The sequence below is a fragment of the Varanus komodoensis genome, unplaced genomic scaffold (genome assembly GCF_004798865.1).
Source record: "Varanus komodoensis strain SLA01 unplaced genomic scaffold, ASM479886v1 scaffold20_1, whole genome shotgun sequence".
In the NCBI taxonomy this organism is placed as follows: domain Eukaryota; kingdom Metazoa; phylum Chordata; class Lepidosauria; order Squamata; family Varanidae; genus Varanus; species Varanus komodoensis.
The window spans coordinates 3,724,551-3,739,614 of NW_025335587.1; the positions used below are offsets into that span (position 1 = coordinate 3,724,551).

Genomic DNA, 15,064 nt, shown 5'->3' on the forward strand with positions numbered 1-15,064 from the left:
ATGTACCAACTTAGCCTCTTTTGGTCTTTATGAGGTGGTATCTAGCCCTCATCCATATCCTTCTAGAGTTTTATTGCTTCAAAAGGGACAGAAGAGAAATTCAAACATTCACTCAATATAACAATTTATGTTTAAAAAAAAAAAAAAACCCCTAGCAAGGCACAGCCTTTCAGTTCCCAGAGTTGTCTTTAGGCATCTGAACACAGCTTGGCAGCATCACTTCCCAATGAACTTGGGTGGTCGTTTCTCTATGAAAGCAGCCATCCCTTCTTGACGGTCTCTGGTAGGGATATTCTGTATTTAAAATACAATAGGGGAGGTATTAATGCTATGTTTTCTAATTTCAACCAACCTTGAGGTGTACAAAAATACGATTGATTTAAAGCTTTTCTATCTCATCCTACAGAACATCTCAGGATGGCTTACAATAGCCTGCTCAGTCTTTTTCCCACTGTCTATTTTTCCCAGTTAAACTCTAATGTTAGTAAAGGCTAAAATGGCCCAAGTGTATTGCACTGAGCAACAGCTTTTGAATGGCCTTTTTGAACATTTTGTAAACTTCATTGGGTATACATATAGCTTTTCCTTGGAGTAAGATAAATTCTTCTTCAACTGTATTATTCTGCACTCAGGTACTTGAGGAAAGTTAATTATGTCAAATAAGTTTTTGAAGAATGCAACAGCATATTTTGTAATAGTATTTGGTTACCAAATTTCACAACCAAAGCTTAGCTCCACACAGTTAATCTTCTTAACATCTAGGACTAAATATTAAGCAATCCAGAGCCATCCAAACACCTTGGACTAAAATGCCAATGAACTTCAGAGTCAGCATGCTCAATAGGCAGAAATTGGTAACTGTAGTCCAAAATATCTGGAAGGTATATGTCCTATATGGAAGGAAAGCAGCTTTTTAAAATAAAAATTGAGTTTATCCTACCTGAGCATAACACATTCGTTCAATAGCCATCCCAGAGGCAATATCCACCTGAAAAAGGAAAAGGAAATGGTATCCTACTTATATGCTAAAAGATTCCTAAAATACTAGCTATTGTATATTTTCTTGATGGATTTAATAAATAGTGTGCTTTAGCATATTAGAATGGGTTGGATTTTATAAGTGCTATGTGCACATTAGCTAGAAAGATAAACAACATGTTGTAGCATATGTAGGCCTGATAAGCTACCTGAAATCCATTTAGTCGTCTCAGCTGTTCTAAGGCATGACTCTCTGTACCAAACAATGAGTCTTATGCCACTTTAAGATTGACAGCTTTATTGTAGCAAAAGATGTTATGACCTAGAGCTCTCTGTATCAGCTGCATGCATTTGATGAAGTCAGATTTAGTCTAGGGTCTTCTGTCTGAGGGCCAAATTCCCTTACTGGGAACCTTTTATGGACATTCACATTTGCTATCCATGGATAAAATTTTCTTTTCTCTACTTTTCTCAATACTTCCTCCCCCATGCCCCATATAGCACCTGGGATATTTAAAAAATCTTTATTGGCATAATTGAAGGGGTTTTTTTTAACAAAAGGAAAAGATTAACTGTTCCATTGGAGAAGGGGGACAACTTGGCTGGAGAGAACTAACCTTTTCATCCCTATGTATAACACCCCCCCCCCCACAGTGCATTGGAGCCAAGCCTAAGTGCTATGCAGGAAGGTGATTTTGAGAAGTCCACAAAAGCTTCTGTTTTAATAAATCTGTCTTTAAGGTATTCAATGACTATTTGCAATTGTAGATTAACATAGTTACTTCTCCGGAACTATTATGCACTCAGTCTTTGCCTAAGAATGATTAGGAATGAAGCTCTTTCTCTCAGTTGCTTGTACTGCATAGGGGAAGTGTTGTTGGAAGCAGAAAAAAGGAAGAGTGGTTGGACAAGATGGAGTTGCAGGGACAAAGCGATGGTAGAAGAAGTGAGTGTAACACAAAGTTTATGTTAAACTTCTTTAACAAATGATTACCTCGCTTCCTCTGTTTATAGCCACTTTACCCATTTTCACAGCTATCGGGGCCTTTTAGAAGAAAAGAAACATTTATAAGGTTTCGGCAAGGGGCGGCATAGAAATGTTATAATAATAATAATAATAATAATAATAATAATAATAATAATAATAGTAAGCAGTCAGAAACACATGAACATGAACAGAATCCTATTCAGAACTGTGAGAGGGCCTTACCAGAGCTTCTAATTATATCTAGCAGTTTTGAAATAAGCAGTATACAAGAGACTTGCCTTTAGATGGAAATAAAGGGTTCCCACAATAGAGAAAGTCAACAAGATGTTTCAAGGATCTATTTATTGCAGTTGTTAAAGGAACAATGAAGTATCTTGTGTTTGCAGAAGAAGGTGTAAACACAAAACAAAAACCCAAGCTGCTTAACTTGGCAATAGTGTCAGTGTAATGAAGCTCAGTGAAGAAGCCTGGAGGAAATACTAGCTTTACCTACACACCACTCAAACAGGAAATCCATGTTCTTAATACCTCTGGTGTTAAAATCTATGGTGTAAGCCCCTAGTTTAAATAGTCATAGAGGGCAGATTTATCAAGAGGCCCCCTTATCGTGTTATTTCTCCTGTGCCTTTTGTCAGCTTCTTGGATTCATCTAGCTGTCAGTTCTAGAGGTAAATTACTGAAGTTTTGGATTCATTGAGGAATCTATACATCTACTTATCCAGGAATCAGTATTACTATTTATGCAACAACATGGGTATCTGTGATACCCTACAGAATTATATTAAAAAAATAGACATATCTTACACTCTAAAGATAAAGGGTGTGGGGAGGGAGGAGAAAGAGAAATCACAAAACAGAATTCAAATCTGAATTCACTGCCTAGGTAAATCACTGGGAAGTATTCAAAAGTGTTAGTCCATAAACTCAAATAACCGTAGTGGAGCACTACCAAACATTTGTGCATTGCCTCAGCATTATCACATGGCCCATTTCTAAAAGTGGTTGTACAATCCTTGGGCAAGCAGGACTTTAGCCAGATTCTCTCCTTGCACATTTTTTAGACTATAGCTGCCACAGTGGCATACTGCCCACTGTAGGTTTCAGCAAAATTACCTATTCTTGAGTTTACATTTTGGTTTGCACTGGCATATTCTTTAGGGAGGAAGAAAAGGATGGTGCAGTGAACAGAAGCCTTACATTATTTAAAAACATGCATGTACAGCAGAAAGGTTCAGATGATACAGAAAACTTGAAAACTCACCCGAGGAACAATCTCTTCAGCCAAAGCAAGTGCTCTTTTGTAAGCTGCATCTCCTTCCTTATTCTGAGGTACTGTGTGATTAACTAACCCTATTGAGAATGCCTCTTGTCCATCAATCTGTCTACCAGTGAAAATCAATTCTTTAGCTAGGCCTGTTCCAATACAGCGTGGTAAACGCTGGGTTCCACCTAGATAGAAAAACCAGCATAATTCAAGAAGCCAATTATACATAAAGTGTTTAATTACCAAAGTGAAAATATGTACTTAAAGCTATGGTTGTCACTCAAGCTTCTCTACTGCATGGTTCTCTCATCTGTATATGAACCCATTTCCATTCTGATTTATTAATGGTAACACAGTCCTATTTGCGGTAAGAGAGAAGAAAGGAGGGAAACCCCTCCTCCAAGTCATCGCATTCCCCAGCCAGCCATTCAATTAAAGATACTTGGAAGGGAGTGGGGAGGTCCTGTCTAGGGCCTTTCTTGGTTAAACTCATCATGTTACCCAGTTACAATAGTGCAAGCAAATGAAAATGCAGCTACATTAGTTACATTACCTGCGCCAGGGAAAAGTCCTCTGGTAGTTTCGATCAGTCCCATTTTAGCTGATGAAGCTAAAATTTAAAAAAAATGGGGAGAGAGAAAGTTACATAGCACAAGCATACTACATGTTTAATAGAGGTTAAATGTGTTAAGCTTTGCTTGGATTTTGCTTATGATGATGCACTTGGAAGAATTCTGGAGAATAACTCCAACTGTCAGCCTATGCCAGGTGGTAATGGCAGAAACCCAACAATCTTTATTTGAATTCTTAAGTGTGCATCTAGAAGAAGACACTTGTGCCAGTGTACTCACCCGCCACTCGAAGATCACAGGCTAGTGCCAGTTCTAAGCCACCACCCAATGCATAACCTTCAATTGCAGCAATAGTAGGCATTGGTAGTGCAGCTGTAAAAATTAAAGGATTCATTGAGTGCAGCCATAAATCTATCCAATAAAGTAGGCAAGATCTTTCATGGTAATCTACAGGCATTTTTAGGTATTTTTGGACCCACATCAGCATTTTCTAGACCAATGTTAATGAACTTGTCACTCTGATTTGTTTATATTAGAAGAATTGTCTCATGCAGATTAGGTGATTGCAAGCTGCTTACCAATGCCATCCATTAAACTTCTGAGCCTTTGAACAAAATGATCAGTTTCACTATCGGACATCTGGGCGCGCTCTTTCAAGTCAGCACCTGCGATCATAGCAACAGAGAACCTTTTGGGAAAACAGAAACAGGAGACCGTGGCTGCGTTCACACATCCCACCATCTGTTTCTTCTGCACGGATGTGCTTGATGGGCAATCGGGCTCAGCATAGTATTCTTGTGCCCCCTGCCATTTTCTTCCCCCTCAGTCCTCCAGACAGTGCCCCAGCAGGCACCATGGGGAGGAATGAGGCCCCTTGCTTTGACAGCTTGCGAATTGTGTTTGGCTCACTGTGGCTGTCAAGCAGTCTCTGATGCACAAGCAGGGCTCATGTGCTGCAGCACTGTTCAGTTATTCCCCCTCTGCCCCTCAGCACATGCCAGAGCAAAGCACCTCAGACGACTGCTTGCAAGTCAGCAGCAGGTGCAAGAAGCAACTGGCCGGGGCACAGAAAGGAGCAGCACCACTCGGTTGATTCCACTTCTGCCCCTTTGCATATGCCAGAGCACATGCCTTGTGTGTGTGTGAACAAGCAGCAGTGGCCGGAAGCAGCTGGGTGTCAGCAGTGGTTCCTTCTTTCTTGCTCTGGCTTTCCAAGAGGTGTTCCCAAGCCTGTACCTACATGGGAACCAGGTTGAGGAAATCTCTTTGGCAAGCTTGAGCAAGGAAGGGGAGCGGTAAGGGAATTCACTGCAGCACACAGTCCCCACTGTTTCATGTCCCTGCCACTGGCTCCTTTGCTCATGAGGCTTTGCTCTGCCTCGTGCCAAGAGACAGAGGTGGAATCAACGGAGCAGTGCTACTGAGCTATTTCTTGTTCCTGCCCTGATTTGGAGCAAAGAAGTGCTTCACTCTGGCATGTGCAAAAGGGTGGTGCCAGGTAATCCACTTCAGTATGCAGCTCCCAACCAGGCACCATCACTGGCAACCAATTGCATCCCTCTCTGTTGCTCACAGGAAAGGGATGGAGGGATGGAGGGATGCACATGGAGGGATGCACTGTGGCACACAGCCCTCAGTGGGGCATCACTGCTCAGTAGATTCTTGCCATTTGAATTTGTGCAGGAGTAGCGGCAGGTTGAGCAGTACTGCTCTTTTCCCAGCGGTGACCAGCTGCTCCCATTCCTGTCCCAAAGATTATCTTTAGAGCAGGAGTTGGGAGGAGCAGGGATGCCTCTGACAACTGTCAGCGGTGCTCTGGTTGGATGCTTCACAAGAATGGCAGTTCTGGCCTCAGCATCTGAAGTGCACTAGCTCAGATGACACAACAAGCAATGGCGGTACTTGGATACCACAAAGCATTTGATGTTTCTGTCCACAATTTCTCAAAACCAAGCATACCATGTGGGAGTACGACGACAGGGTTCGCCTAACACAAAAGACCAAGACAGATACAAACCCATTGCTTGTCATGTTGTGCCGATCTGCCCAAGGTGTTCAGAGACAACGCTTCTATGCCTCAATCTGTTCTGTGAACTACAATGGAATCTTGCAGCCCAATCCTATGTAGAAGTGTACCTACCTCTGCATAGCACTGGACTGTTAAAGTGACACTAGTAGATTTGTCAGAAATGGATCAAAAAATCCAGTTTTAGGAAAGCTTTTCAGCTTAGAGGCTCTTTAAAACAATTATGATGGCGTGAGATATGCATTTCTCATCCTTTTCCCTACATAAATGCTATGTCCTACCAGAATGCCCAGTGTACTGCTCATTCATTACAGTTGCATTCATTTGTTGCATCATACTGTCTTGTGCTAGCATATTTCACAAGCTTACTTTGGTTGCAGTAAGATCTTAGCTGAGCATGACAGTCAAATTCAGGACACTGAGGAATATAAATTTTGCACCACTGGTTGGTAATATAAACAAAGCAAAATGAATGAAGATGTGATTAAGACAAGCTGCTCACTTCAGTGGTTTAGCAAAGCAAGACTAACAAGGCTTCCATGGAAAATTTCAGTGTTAACATAGCTTATGCCATTATAAAGGCTATGTTGCAATTCCCTAATTGTTTGCCAATGCAGAAAATACCCACTAACCATTTCAGAGGGTATTTCTCAGATTGTGAAAGATCAGTGCTATAAACAACATTGTAAGGTCATAACAAAACCAACACTAATGTGAAACATAGGGAAAAATGGTCATTTTTCCATGCTAAGAATATCACCTATAAAACACAGTAGTAGGCTCTTCTTCTATGCCGACAGCTCCCCCCTCCCCCCCCACTTTCAGTCAAATCACTTACCTGATCAGAAAGCCACTTGCTGAAACTAGTTTTCCATAGAAACCAATTTTGGATATGTGACTATATAAATTATTAAATAGAATACTTGCATAGAATTGTAAGCAGTAATTGTAAGGCTGCAATGCTCAGGAGACTGACTTCAGTGAGATTTGAACGCAATCCTGTGCATGTTTAGAGAGGAGAAAAAATCCTACAATTCCCAGCATTCTCAACCAGCCACATGTTCTTTTTAAAGGACTGTGCCCTAAATCATGAACTGTGATTTATGTGTTATTATAATAATGTGTTATTATGCTAAGGGTCTTAGCTGTTATGTAGACATGAGTTTATCTTAAAAAGGGCTAATTCTCAAATTACATCTTAATGCCACAGGAAGGCTGTCAAAGCTCCTTAACAATGTATTCTACAAAAAAATATTCAACTTGCAATTCTTGCTTTTGAGATAGATGTTTCTAAACTGACAAAAGTATGCAAGGCACAGCAAAAGCAAGAAATGAATTGATGCAGGAAGCATCTTTAATAAATCCAAGCAAACAAACATGGAATTATGGGATTTATACACTATTTCAATTTTATTTCCTGTAGCCTTTCATATTTTTCTGCCTTTCAATTTATCTTAAAACAGAAAATGCCCTCACTTACCTGCACAAAACACTCCTTCTACATTGCTCTTAACTATCACCACACGGACACTTTCATCAAAATGGAGAACATCAAGAGTTTCATACAGCTGAGGAGGAGGAGACAATCAGTTCAGAATTTAATCCATGGAAATATTCTACCAAAGTCTGTAGATTTTCTTTATTATACAATTATTGCTGAAAATGGCAATCGGTAGGGTACATACACACAGGTATGGAATAAATTTTCAGCATGCCATATTGTGGTCTATAATCCTTACTATGTACATATTTGACTACTTCCTGTACACTTGTGCTCCATTCCAAAATCAACAAAATCTGTTCAAGTCTAAGCTACAGAGGAAGTGGCTGAAAATTATCATGCTCTTGTACACAGATACTTGTTTCAATAGGATCAATATAATGCAAGATTAGAGTAAGATATTCACTTACTTCATCCACAAGCTTTTTCCCCAGTGAATTTCTGGCATGTGGTCTGTTCATCAGAATTTCTGCAATACCTTAACTCCAAATATATATAATAATAATTAAAATACACTTTTTAAAAATCTCATAATTTATTGATTTCTTATTTGTTTAAAGGATTTCAAAGACTGTCTTTCAGCCTATGTTTCCAAGACTGTGCCAACACAATACTAAGAAAATGCATATTTGGGAGCATTTTCCTTTGTTAAGTAAAGAGTAAATACCTCACAACACAATCTAACCTCAGGGCATCATCTTTTCTAGGTGGGAATATTGCTCTTTTAAAGTTAATCCAATTTGCAGCCAAAAAAGTGGATTTCTAGGTCACAGATTCTAGTTGGACATTTCCCATTATCCTCAGCCCAAGACATCTGGATGGCTCTGAACTGTGGAAAACCAGACAAAGTCTGTGTAGAAAGGGGCAACTTGCTTTTGGTCTGCAAGCCACATGCCAAATCCCATCCAGTTAGGAAAATACATACTGACATTTTCATGTATTGCTCAAATCAAAGCTGAAATGCACTGAGAAGTAGTGACCTTCCTGCAACAAATCATGTAAGGAAGATGTCTGGATTGTCTGCAAACCAGTGTTACCAGAATCAGCCATTTTTAAAGTTACTGATACAAGCCCCGAGGTTCAGCAAAAGTGATCTTTGTGGGGGAACAGTGCATTTTAGTGGGTCTAACCCTTTTTCCAGTTGCCCTCTTGGATGCTTCTATAGTGTTGGTGATTGTTCTCAAGTCTCATTAATACAAGTACAATTGAGACAGGGGCTATAACAACCCTGGATATAGTCCGGTATTATCCACCGTTTTAGGGGAAGGCTGAAGTTGAAAGCTGTATCATTCTCCATAGTTCTCTAATGCTGGCCTGGGATAGGGAATGGTACAACTTTGAGTCCCTAACTTCTGTGGACCCTTTCTGAGTTATGATCCTGGTTGTTTTCTTTACAATGCAGAAGTGTCCATGTTGTTGCTGTTTTCAGCCTTCCCTCTCTGTGACCAAACACTGGAACTCAGTGAGATCCAAGCACATGTTCTAGAGACCTGAAGGTGTCCCCTATGAGTTTAATGGGCAAGTGCATAGGATATCTTGAACACTGGGCTACGAAAACCTGTCACTGTACGGTAGAAGGCAGAGGGAAGGAGGCTGGATTCCCTAACAGCCTGTTTGCGCCATGTCCTTCTAGATTCCGTTCCTTCAAGTTGCTACGTACTGATCTGCGCCTTCCCCAAGCAGTTAGTAAGTGGGCGAGGTCCGCGAGCGGCGTGACGATTGGTTATTGGCAAGGCCTCCAGGACTGAGACAGCTACAGAGAACAACATTTATTGCTGGTTATCGCCCCGAGAACTTTGGCTATTGGGCAGTATAGCTGCCGAATAACTAAATGATAACACAGAGAGGCAGGCGAGATAGGGGCTTGCATGATCAGCTGCCACCTCAACCCGTAGAAAAACCCTTGTTTTGGCTGCAATACGACTCCTCGCTGGCGATGGTTGCAAAAAGCAGTAGCATCCGTATTGGCCGCAGGAAGCATTTCTCTGGGTCCGTATTCTAAAATTCATACGGATTTTGGAGTACTGTACGACCACCTATGCATGACGTTCGCCTTACTGCAAGGCTGCTGCTTTTCCGCCACAACCGCCTCGTCTGTACTTGCTGGCCTTCGCATCCTCCAGGCGCTCGACTTCGAGCGCGTCCCGGAGAAGGGCTGCGGGCGCCACTCACCGCAATTCGCCTCTCCATGGACGCGTAAGAGGATCTCCCTTTCCCTCCCTCCGGACGCGGCTCTTCTGGGGAAGCCGCCACGTGCCCACGGCCCAAGTGGAGAAAGCCCCTCGGCCGCGAGTGTCCGGAGCAAAATGGCTCCTTTCCACAGGCGCAGCATCGCTCCCATTTCGACTTCTGGGGCAGTCAAGCGCCTTCGCTTCCTTCCCCGCCGCTGGAGCTGGGCCGGAGGAGGGCAAGAGAGGGGCACCGCCTCCTGCGAGGCTAAGGGTCCGTCCAGCGGGCGCGGCTTTTAACTAAGCAGGAAACTGGAGTTCTCCCTTAGGGAGGGACCACGCGAGTCTTTATGGTCCGAGGAGACCCGTGCTTTGGGGTCACTTGGCTTATGCTTCAGTAGGAACGCCGAAGAATTGAAGCCTGTGAATTATGGTGCTGGAGAAGCCTCCTGCGAGTCCCTTGGACTGCAAGGCAATCAAACCAGTCTATCTTAAAGATCAACCTTGACTGCTCTTTAGAAGGCCAGAACCTAAAAATGAAACTCAAATACTCTGGCCACCTAATGAGAAGGAAGGACTCACTGGAGAAGAGCCTAATGCTGGGAACAATAGATGGCAAAAGAAGAAGGAGACAGCAGAAAATGAGGTGGTTAATTGGAGTCACTAAAGCAGTTGGTGTGAGCTTGAGTGGACTCCGGGGGATGGTGGAGGACAGGAAGGCCTGGAGGAATGTTGTCCATGGGGTCGCGATGGGTCGGACACGACTTCCCGACTAACAACAACAACAAGGATCTTGTGCTCGGTCAGCAGCAAAAAGCAGGTCCCAGCGTGCTGTTTGCTGCTAGGGAGGTGCTCTCTTCTTTTTTTGCTTTTGAATAACTCTTCCCCCCCCCCACAGGATTTTTAATACATTCATTTTATGGTTGTTACATTTATATCCCGGCTTTGCACCCAAAGACTCCAAGGTGGTATTTATCCTCCTAAGTCATATTATCCTCATTTACAATCCTGTGAGGTGAATTAAATTGAGAGTCAGCGACTGTCTCAAAGTTTTATTGCTGGATTACTTTGAATTTCTTCCTTCTGGGAAGAAAATGGCCTCAAGAGATCTTGTTACATCTGATCCAACAAAAGCTTATTTTCCATTTATATTGGATAGCACAATACCTCTTCAATAAAAGATTAGCTGTTGTAGTTGTCGTACACCCAGAGTCCTCTTACTGCGCAACTCATGTTTACTTCTTGAACATTAAACACCCTTAGGACAGGGAGAGACCATCTCCACCAGTGCAATGGATTAAAGATCTGTTGACTTGAACACCACCTACAAATGGATAATTATAAAGATCTCTGTCTTTGTTGAAATTTACACATACTTTTTCAATTAAGAATACCACACACATTTATTTATTTAAAGATTTAAATACCGTTCTTCAGCCAACCAACCCCCCCACTAGTATACAAAATAAGTGTATAAATTCTATATGTATTAATTGCAACAGATATATTTAAGCTTTATGCAATGTAAACTATTATATTGGTTTTATGTTTTGGGGTGGGGTGTTTTTGATTTGCAATAAAAATGTATAAAAAAGAAAATACTGCTTAAGACTATCTCCTCTTGAACGAGCTAATTAACTTTGCTGCTTGGGATGCACAGAATCCTAATGCTTATACCACTTTAAGTTCAGTGGTATGTTCAGAGCAAGACCTTAGGACCAAAGACCAGGGCCTGATTTTGCAGAATCAGCTGGACCACACCAAATATGGCAGGGATGGCATTCCACAGTTTTGAATTGAAGTAATAACTTTGCCATCCAAAAAAGATTCCCCCACCCCCACACCCCTGAAGTCTAACAACGTCTTCCTCCGATTTCTTCCTCAGAGAGGTCCGCCTGGCGCAGTCATTATTTGCTTTTCGGCGCCAGGCGAAGACCTTTTTATTTAAAAGTTATTTTAACTGTTGGTTTATTATTATTGTATTTATAGATTTTAATATACAGCCGAGATGGTACCAGTTTTTAAATTATTGATTGTATTTTTATGGATGTTGTGAGCCGCCCCGAGGCTTTGTTGCAATGGGGGCGGCATAGAAATGTTTTAAATAAATAAATAAATAAATAAAATTTCAACCCTGCCTGCCGGCTGGGCGTCACGACATCCGGAGGGCGCCAGGCTGGGGAACACTGCTCTACAAGCACCTTTTCTTGTGTGCTTCACAATATGAACATGTCCAGAAGGGTTCCCTGATAAGACCCCGGTCGAAAAATCACCTGGCTGCAGCACTGACTACAATTCCCAGAATGCAACAATATTTCGAGGGCGACCCCTTGGGGAAGACTGTCAGGCATGCTGGTGCTTTAAGAGCGCGCAGGCGAGGACGAGGCGAGCCATAGCTGAGCGCCGTATGACGCCGCGCCTTCTTTCAACCTTTGCGTCGGATTCTTGCTGGAGTCGCGGGGCGGGGACTCCCCCTTGACGGCAGAACTTGTTAGAAGCGACGCGAGTGAGAAACACGGCGGGACAGTTCCGGACTGCAGCGATGATCCCGTCAGAAAGGAGGGTGTTTGTGGTGGGAGTCGGCATGACCAAGGTAAGTGGGCAGAGTATTCCCTCGATCTCTGATTTCGCTGCAGGTGGAGGCAAGGGTAAAGGGAAGAAGAAGAGCTTTTCTGGCATGTCTCGCACTGTAACAGTATGCTGTTGATGATAATGCGTCCGAAGTGATTGACACCAACACGTTCAGAAATCCATAATTAATATAAATGGGGAACGGGACCCAACACCAATATAAACAAAGGAAAAAACCAATTAAAACAATGCAAAAACAATACATATTCTAGTCATCCACAGAATCCTGAAGCTACCTCCCTCCCCAACAACATCCTGGAACTAACCCGAAAAGCAACCTCTACCAACCGCTGTGTTAAAAATGGCTTAATTGGATTTTGTATATTGAAATTTGTATGCAGTATTGTAGTCTGTGTTTTTACAAATTTTTGAGAACTACCCGGAGAACTTTGGCTGTTGGGTAATATACAAATCAATAAATAAAATAGGTTGAAATTTTTTATTTAAATAAAAACATACTACAAAGAATAAATAAAATAGGGCTGTAATTAATGTCCAACTCCCTGGACATGTACTGCGCTTTCATTACAACTGTCTGCCAAAGAGCTAAGAGCAGCATGCATGTCTATTGGGACTTTACACTTTGTAGAAGTATCTCTCCATGACTTTAAAAAAGGTTACTTCCAGCTAAGTATTTTCAGAGGGCAGCTGAGTTGGTTTATTTTAGCAAAAGCAGAAACACCCCTTATGAACCTGAGGGAACATTTGCTTTGTTTGTTTTAATTTTGGGGATGGTCTCTTGTTCAAGGGCACAGGACCCCCAAGAGCACCTACTCATTTTGATTCAAGTCCAGCATTGCCAACATCCTTGTCTATTTCATCCACTTCATAAAAAGGAAACATAATTTTCTGAGCCCTTATGAACCTGAGAATGTCTGAGAAAAGAGGGTGACGGTGCACACTTCATGGAAAAACAGTGCAGTAATAGTCATTTGCACCTGTGCATTTGTACAGGACTGCAAGTTAAAAATAAATAAATGTGCAAATGCATGCTAGATAATCTGGTGCGCTTTCTTCAAGCTTCCTGCAAAAAAGCAGGTAAGCAAAATCCATCCTGAGGCCTGTGGCTGAGAAGGAAATAGTAGGAATGGTAGAGACAGTAGCAAGCTCACAAGAAGAGGCTGGGGGCTTTACGGTTCTTGCTGGCCAGTCCTTTTGCCATGTCTGACAACCAATGAAAAAAAAATCACCTGCCAGGTTTCAAGAACACACCATGTGGAACAATACATGCATTCTAAGCATGACTTGCTTACACAAGACTATCATGGGAAAACTGTTCTAGGTTTGGACAACCCACAAAGCTACTCTGCAGCTACCCTCAAAAACCCACTTTGGCTTAGCTTGATAAGTGAACCCAGAGTTTTATCCTAATCTCCTTTAGGAATTCCTTTGCTCCACCTTGGCCACTGGAGGATCTGTGATTGTGTCCCAGTGACTGATGTACTATCCTACTGATTCTGAATGTTGCAATTTCTAATGATAGAGTTGTATCCACATGTGCTTTTCTTTAGAGCCTAACCTGTGTGCCCCCTGTAGAATACACAAGGGCAGGGCGACAGCTGTTCTATAAATGACCATTGTAAATAATGCATCATCACTTTCTGCACTGAATTTGTTCCCAAGCTCACCATTTACAATTCTCCAAGCACATGACTGCTGCCACATGTATTATGTAAAAAACTTGAAACTCTTCTGAATACTCCATGCATCTAATGAAATGGATTATAGTCCATGAAAGTTTATGCCAGAGTAAATCTGTTAGTCTTAAAGACAGAAGCGATAAATTTATGGCTTTCCAGATGTTTTGATCTACAACTCTGTCAGCCCTGGTCAGCACAGACAGTGGTGAGGGCTGGCTAGGTTAAGACATGTGATTTGCCCACTTCTCAAAGGTACCACAAGTCTATTGTTTTTCCGGATAAGTGTGCATAGGATTGCAACCCTGAATGCACAACTGTATGAACTAATTTAGGCTGACAGAGACTGACTGGTATGGCGCTCTACCATAAGAAATTCAATGGGTAGAGTGCTCATTTGACTACATGGGAAAGCGTTGTTAGAGGCATAGGATTATTACTAGGAAAATAAAGTTGCACTGTTCTCTCTGCTTGATTCTTTTAGTTTAAATTTGTGCTCAGTAATCTTCCATAGGTTGCAAAGGGATAGAAGTTAATCTCCATTTTTTCCCTGAGAGGTTTATGAGCTACAACAAGCCTTTCAACTGCTCTTGCCTCATACAACTCTCCTGAAAAACTCACCCACGCTCTTGCCTTCATCTCATATCATAGCAATACTTAGTGCTTTTATCGTCTTCAGAGTGCTCAAAGTATATTAACTTTAGTATTCCTTACAACAGCTCTGTAAGGTAGGTCAGTATTACCGTTGTATTGCAGAGGATCATTGCTATAGCTCTTTTTATGCCCCATCTTCTGCTTTACTAAGGTTTTAGAACATTGTTGTTCTAACCTATGGTCTAACCTTTACTAACCTTGACCCTCTTCAACCTTTGTACTCTTCTTTCCAACAGTTTGAAAAGCCTGGAAGCCATGACAAAGATTATCCTGATTTTGCTAAAGAAGCAGGTAATAATTAACTGTTCCATTAAAACTTGTGTGCCTGGCCCTCAAGGTGGTTATATAAGCTCCACAGTACTGACAGTCGTCTGATACAAAAAACCCTAAGCTTGTGTGGGCTTTGAAGACTTCATGTCTTAGCTGTTATGCAAAAGTTGCAGCTGTGTCCCAGAGCAATTGCAGCAGTCCCTGCATGGTGCCATAGATCTGTAGAGTCCTGTCATTTGGCTGATTGTATATTTTATTTATTTATTTTTGGATTTATATCCTGCCTTTTTCCTACAAAGGGCTCAAGGCAGCTTACATCATTCTCCTCCATCTTATCCCCACAACAACAACCCTGTGAGGTAGGTTGGGCTGAGA

The 15,064-nt window shown here is 41.9% G+C and overlaps 2 protein-coding genes across 3 annotated transcripts in view; one reads left to right on the forward strand and one right to left on the reverse strand.

Annotated features, from left to right (window-relative positions):
* Positions 1–55: 55 nt before the first annotated feature.
* ECHDC2 (enoyl-CoA hydratase domain containing 2) lies at positions 56–9,738 on the reverse strand. The gene is made up of 10 exons (XM_044430178.1): positions 9,502–9,738; positions 7,740–7,807; positions 7,309–7,396; positions 4,381–4,467; positions 4,082–4,174; positions 3,784–3,840; positions 3,228–3,415; positions 1,973–2,023; positions 941–988; positions 56–294 (listed from the first exon to the last, which is right to left on the reverse strand). The coding sequence occupies exons 1-10, from the start codon at positions 9,668–9,670 to the stop codon at positions 217–219; spliced, it is 927 nt and encodes a 308-aa protein (XP_044286113.1). The 5' UTR covers positions 9,671–9,738; the 3' UTR covers positions 56–216.
* A 2,140-nt stretch (positions 9,739–11,878) lies between these two features.
* SCP2 (sterol carrier protein 2) overlaps positions 11,879–15,064 on the forward strand; it is a 45,214-nt gene continuing 42,028 nt past the window's right edge. The window contains exons 1-2 of one of the 2 annotated variants that reach the window (XM_044430159.1): positions 11,879–12,090; positions 14,656–14,710. In XM_044430159.1, the coding sequence (XP_044286094.1) occupies positions 12,040–12,090; positions 14,656–14,710 (106 nt within the window). In that variant the 5' untranslated portion in view covers positions 11,879–12,039. The remainder of the gene's footprint in view (positions 12,091–14,655; positions 14,711–15,064) is intronic. The other variant, XM_044430157.1, reaches the window with a different exon arrangement.

What these genes read in the sequence shown, in the direction of transcription:
- ECHDC2 (XM_044430178.1), bottom strand. Translation starts at nt 9,670, where the DNA reads ATGGGAGCGATGCTGCGCCTGTGGAAAGGAGCCATTTTGCTCCGGACA. An exon ending in AGGACTTTTCCCTGGCGCAG is followed by an intron (nt 3,416 to 3,783) that starts GTAATGTAACTA and finishes TTTTCTATCTAG; the next exon opens with GTGGAACCCAGCGTTTACCA. An exon ending in CTGAAGAGATTGTTCCTCGG is followed by an intron (nt 2,024 to 3,227) that starts GTGAGTTTTCAA and finishes TTCTTCTAAAAG; the next exon opens with GCCCCGATAGCTGTGAAAAT.